The sequence below is a fragment of the Accipiter gentilis genome, chromosome 4, assembly GCF_929443795.1.
Source record: "Accipiter gentilis chromosome 4, bAccGen1.1, whole genome shotgun sequence".
In the NCBI taxonomy this organism is placed as follows: Eukaryota; Metazoa; Chordata; class Aves; order Accipitriformes; family Accipitridae; genus Astur; species Astur gentilis.
In genome coordinates this window covers 30434477-30440732 of record NC_064883.1, presented here as the reverse complement: position 1 = coordinate 30440732, position 6256 = coordinate 30434477, and the positions used below count along the sequence as shown (strand labels likewise).

The following is a 6256-nucleotide window of genomic DNA, read 5'->3' as shown; positions in this document are numbered from 1 at the left end:
ACTTCCAGAAACACCAGCTTGTGACCTAGAAGGGCAGGTTTCCCTTGCTTGCATCCCTTTGCATTTCAGGCTGCATATCCCAAAGCAATCTATCATAGCAAGCAGTATAGAAGATCAGAGCACTGCTGCAAGTTTGTTGTAACCCCATTCGTGCCATCCCCTTTGCACTGGTGGCAACAGCAGGGACTCAACTCTACAACCTGAACAGAAGGAGGCAGAAGCATTCCTAAAACTATTTAAAACAAAAATGAATACTAGACTCTTGCCAAGTTTTATCTCCTGCAGCAGCAATTTGGACCTTTCTTGCACCATGATGTGGCATCTGCCTTTTAAGCAAGTCTACTTTAATTACCGCAACAAAAATAAATACAATAAGATCCTTGGATAATCCAAAGGTTTTGTTTGGTTTTAGCAACTAGGTATTGAATAAATGAAATGATCATGTGAAGCCAACTACCTGAAGGAGTAAGAAACAACTAAGTGCACAAGTACTGGCAGGGAAAAAAAGCCACCTATGCAAGAACAGCATAAAGGAGGAGCCAGAGATTAAAGCGAGTACACTGTTGATTCTTCAGTCCCACACAACAGTAGCAGCATGTGATACTGAGTTACACTATAAAAGAGCAAGGCAGATGTTTTTCACTGTGCCCAGAGGGGTTACCAGCAGAAAATAATAATAATATATATACACACAGCAGGATAGGCATTGTGGTTTGGGGGGTCTCCCTGCCCTTCCCCCTGCCACCCACCCCCCCCAAAAAGTAAAAGGTACAAAAGGAAAAAAGATCACAGAAAATGAGAACTGTAAGATGAGGAAAGAAAACCAGATATAAAGAATTAGGAGCCACTTTCCGATGGATGTGTTTTGCACAGGGAGACAAAGCACTTCTTCATTAACAGAGAAAGAAATAGTTATCACACAAAGCTGCAGAAGAATTCACTGAGGTTGAGCAAAATGCAATAGCCAAGAACCAAGGATGTGGGTTCACTGCTAGTTGAAGTATTAAACAATAAAGCTGCCACTCTTCATTCTGAAATAACCACCTAATTACCCTCACAGAGCAGGAAAATAGACTCTGTTTTCAGAATCTAATTGTTATGCACAGCATTACCATGCATACCACCTTGATTTGCTTCCTGCCACCACCCCCAAAAAAATTGTTTTCCAAAACAAAAGTCACAAACAAGTTTCAGACAAAATATATATATTTTAAAAAAATCTTTACAATAAGTCAGGAAACATAGGAGCTTGCATACAGTTTATTATAATAACTCAGTTCTCAGCTCCCTACAGTTCAGATAACCCTGGTGACAGTGTTTACAACTTCTAATTTTTGCTTTCATAACTTTAAAGCAAACAATACATTTGAGTGTATTTTACTCTGTGCAAATAAGACAACTTTTGGAATCCTTCAGAAGAAATATCCAAGATTCTGTTTGCAGAGGTCCTTTGTTTCTCAAAGATGATGTATGAGAGTTTTTGTTTTAAGATAAAGTGCTCCTGTCCAGCAGAACCCAAAGGCCTTCAAGAGTTCAGAGAGTAAGTTTAGCTCAGATTAAAAAATAATTGGTCATACAAATTCCAGCTTCCCATGTCCGCTGTACATTCCCCAGTGGACTAGCGAAAGAATTTTATCATTGCTGAGGTCTGAATGTCTCATTTTATCACAGGTCATGCAGCAGTTCTCGTGACCAGTCACAGGCACCATGCATTCCAAGTCCAACTTTGCCACCTGCCCTTTTTTCGAATGATGTCCATGAAAACTATAGTGCAAACGGGAGAGCATTTGCTGTCGTTGATCTTGCAGTCTCTTATTTTCACTCCTGAGCATCCGCAAGGCCAGCATGATAAGGAGCACCAAGATTAGCCCACCAGCTATAGGAACAGCAATTACAGCTGCCCTGAACCATAATTCTTTTGAAGAGGTCAATTCCTGCACCTTGGTGATGAGATTCCTGCTGCTGTCATGCTGATATCTGCTCCCTTGTCCTGCAAAGGGGAAAGATGTGAAGCTTATTTCAGTATCAACAGCTGGTTTATATACAAGCAACTGCCTTAAACATCACACTGAAAAGTTTAAGGAGCCATAGCTACATACTCCGCAGTGTCTACAGAAAATACTCCTATAAAGAAAAAGATGAGTTTCTAAGGCTGCTTATACATGGAATTTCTTACCCTGATAGCCGATATAACCAGCAACACCATTGCCATTGCTTCTTAGAGCAATGTCAAGTTGGCAAGACAGACCTCTAAAATTAATGTAGACAAAAAAAGCTACTCAGCTGAGATGCTCCCCCACATCCAGCCACCCGCTTCTCCCTCTGGTGTCTCTGCTTCCATTAACAGCTAAATCAATAGCAGACATACAAGGCTTTGACTGTCACCAGCCTGATGGCCAGAAGAGAGATTTCACTGAAGCTTCCATGCCCTACCTGAAGTATCACCCCTGGAAGGGGACAAAACATCGTGTAGTCCTCTGTAATTGCACATATCTTCATGACAGCATTCCAACGTGGACACGGTGGTGGTGCCAGAGTGGTTTTGTGCTTGTTTGGCTTGGCAGATATCAGCTGTGCTTGCAATAGAGTCCAAGCAGCCATGAGTAAGCGGGGAATGCGTATTCTGAGGATCAAGCAGTCTGGAGAAGCAGGCACTAAGCTCAGATTTGCACATATAGCCGGTTGCAACACAGTGTGCAGCATCACAGTAGCATCTGATTTCACCTAAAAACCAAAAATTGTGCAAGAAAAGTAAGAGTTTGGTCCTTTAAGGATACCTCATTAGGTACTCTTATTAGCCGCAAGTATCATACAACCAAACTGGGTGCCAGTTTTGGGGTACCCCTCTAGACTGTAAATCCACAAAAGCAGGGGTTGTTTCCTTCCCATCACTGTACAGTGTCTACCTCGTGGTAACCTTAATCCCTGCAAATGCCTTGGGGCACTTGTTTTAATTACTAGTACTATAGCCCTTTGAATTAAAGCAAGAACATTTCACTAAAACAGGGATTGGGGGAGGGCGGGGGGACAAGGAAGGTCACAGTGGCTTTTTTTCCCAAGGTAAATAACTAACAAGCCCATTTTATAGCTACTTCCACTCGCTGTCAGCAGTTGCATTAAGCCACATTTAAAATGAAATCCCAGTTTTAAAAGCAAAACACACCTTCAGTCCTATAAGGAAGTCACATCTATGTTTTAAACCATTACTACAGGAACAGCGTTCTATTTTTATAAAGGTAACACTTCTTTTAACTGGGCATAAGCACACAACAAAAATACTAGGTTTAAATATTTGTGTGACAAAAAAAAAATCGGAACTGCCGAATTGTTTATTACCTCTCAATACTGTGCCAAAATTTAAAAGGTTTAACTAACACCTTATAAAGCTATTAGCTAGAGCCATTACCATCCAAGTCTCCCAGTCAGGAAGGTTTTTACTGTGTGAAACTGGGCAACTATTTGCAATTTCTCCAGAAAGAGAAAAATTCTTTAAGTAGCCATTCATGCAGAAAGGCTTTTTTTATCAGTATTATAAAACAGAAAGAGTGCAGTTTATAATTAATCTGTTTGCCAGAGTCCATGTCTCTCAACTCAAATGTAAAGTTATAAAATGGGGTGAAATCGCAAGGCTAAAAGCTCCCCCTTGCCCCTCCCCAATTTTGCATGCAATCCAACATGCGGTCAAAAGGGGAAACACTTAGACTGAAAATCCTCTACCGGCTCTACAAAAAATCTCTCAGGAAACCTCAAAAATTTCTGAAGGAAGCGATAAAAAAGTTCCTTTCATAAAACTCTTCATTTTGTGCTCTCCAAACTGTTCTGGTACGAATTATACATGTCCTGTGCTGTAGGGAAAACTTACTCTTTCTAGGCAAGTTGCAACTCAAATGTAATTCAATGTGCCATCGATCCAAGGTTCAGGAGGAAGCCAGATTTCAGAGCCATCCTTAGAAGAGTGGACTTAAAACTCCTTCTAACGCGCCTGGTGTACTTGCCACTATAGTGGCACCGAGGCTTTCAAAGTCAAACTGAATTGTCAGATGTCTTCCTTCTATAGTCTACACTTCAAAAATCAATCTCCAGGCTCCCCTGCTGCCACCACTTCTTATGACGCTTCCTACCACCCCATACCTAAAGAGTATTCTGAAAGATGTTAAAAGTCATCCCAACTGAGTTAGCTTCCCCCTCTTCAGCCCACCTTAATACTTTCCCCACAACGCTACTGCGGGCTCCAGGCCTTGAAGTTCCCGCTGCTCTTTAATAACTCTGCTTAATAGAAGCCAAATGATGGAGTGTCTCACTGTCTCCAGTCCAACTCCCTTGGGCTTTTAGACCAAGTAACCTAATTTTTTGTGAATTCACACACACTGCCATCCAGCATGCTATGGAAAAAAAAGACTCAGTCATTTTCTAAGCATTCTATGTGAAATCTTCCCCCTACGCTCTCTGAAAAAAATAATAATTTTCATCATTTTCTCACTGTCTGAGTGTTAAAAATAAGGTGCGAACAAGAAACAGCACCGGAGCCGACAGTCCTTTCGTGAGTCTCAGCACAGCACGGGAAGAAAGTGAAACAACACGCACCCTTCCATTTTAACTGTTTATACAATCACGCTTAAAAGTCTACATTTTACTGACCCAAGACAAACTTATAAACAAAACCTGACAAGCTAGTCATCAGGTTAATTCAACTGCTTTTTAATTAAAGCCACGTTTTCAGTGAAACAGAATGGACTTTGTATTACTGTATTAAAACTGCATTTCTGTCAATTCATAAAGTTTCTTCCTGTGCTATGCAAAAGGCCAGAAAGGGTATTTAGTATTTTGAAACAGCGAACAATGCCCTTCTGTTCCCTCCTCTTTCTTGTTACTGTATGTAGCTATTAAAGAAAAATGTCTGCTTTTAGTCAAGATGGCTACAGGAGAGACTGCAGGCTTCTCTTAAAGCTTTTGAAGTCAACAGCAGCCAGAAGTCTGTGATCCCCTAATTATATCATTATCAGGCGCATAGTTGCAGTATCTGCGACTTCACATCGCTCAGTCACTCCCTGCTCTGCCCGCTTTGATGGGGCCAGCGGGCTCCCCCCTGCACGCTGCAAGGGCTGTTATTTGGGGTTAATTACAGCCTTCCTTCCAAAATAAATAAATACCGTCGCACATCGTCGCCGCGCTAACTTATCCTTTAACCTCCTCCCCGGAGCACGGCGATCAGCGGCAGCCGGCGGGCCGCCTCTGCCCCGGGAGGGCGCTCCCCGGGCGGCCAGCCCCCAAGCCCCCAAGCCCCGCGGCGGGCGGCTGACAGGGCAGGGGCTCGCCCGGGGCCGGGACGCCGCTCTCCCGCCTTGACAGCCGCGGGCCCCCGCGCTCGGACGGGCCGGCACCGGCGGCCAGGTGGGGGAGGCCGGGCCGGGCAGGGCGAGCCGCCGCCGGCCGCCGACAAAGGCTCGGCGAGGGGCTGCCGAGGCAGCGCGGGCCCCCGCCGGCCGCGCCCGGGGGGCGGCCGCGGCGCCGGCGCCGCCGCCTGAACGGCTCCCCCGCGCCCTGCCTCCCTCAGGCAACAAGCCCCCGCGGGCGCCCCGCTTCCCTCGGGCGCCGCGTCCCCGCAGACCGCGAGCCCCCTCGGGCTCCCCCGCCGCGCCCTCACCTCTGGTGAGCAGGACGGCCATGGCGCACAGCTCCAGTTGCAGCCAGATGAAGATGTAGCTGGAATGGCGATCCATTTACCCGCCCGCCCGACCCGCGGCGCGGCGCCGCGCCGCTCGCCGCAGCCCGCAGCGCAGGCACGGCCGAGCCGCCGCCGCCGCCCGCCCCTGCCCCGCCGGAGCACCGAGGAGCCGCTCGCCCGCCGGCAGAGCCGTTGCGCGGCCACCGCTGCGGCGGGCAGGGGGGACGGCCGAGGCTCTCCGCCTTCCGCTGCTGCTGCTGCCGCCGCAGCGGCGGCGGCGGCGGCGGAGGCCCCGTCCCCGGGAGCAGCAGGCGCGGCGGCTGGCACGCTGCGGCCCGGTGGGCGCTGCCTCACTGACACGGCGGCGGCGCCTCCCGCCCCGTAAATACCGCCGGCGCCGGGCGCGGGACGGGCCGCCGCGCCCCGCCCGCTGCCCCGCCCCGCCCCGCCCCATTGGCTGCGCCGCTCGGAGACGGGCGGGGCGCGCCGCGGGCAGGGCCGCCCCGCCCCGCCCCACCGCCCCCGCCCTCGCCCCCCCCCCCCTCCCCGCCGGCGGCGGGCCCGGCCCCGCGGCGCGACGTGCGCTCCCGC

General features: G+C 48.6%; 1 protein-coding gene across 1 annotated transcript; it reads right to left on the bottom strand.

Moving 5' to 3' along the window:
- Positions 1-1188: 1188 nt before the first annotated feature.
- Positions 1189-5795, bottom strand: BAMBI (BMP and activin membrane bound inhibitor). Its single transcript, XM_049798754.1, has 3 exons — positions 5645-5795; positions 2434-2724; positions 1189-1990 (listed from the first exon to the last, which is right to left on the bottom strand). Exons 1-3 carry the CDS (start codon positions 5718-5720, stop codon positions 1572-1574), a joined length of 786 nt encoding a protein of 261 aa, XP_049654711.1. The 5' UTR covers positions 5721-5795; the 3' UTR covers positions 1189-1571.
- Between the last annotated feature and the right edge of the window lie 461 nt (positions 5796-6256).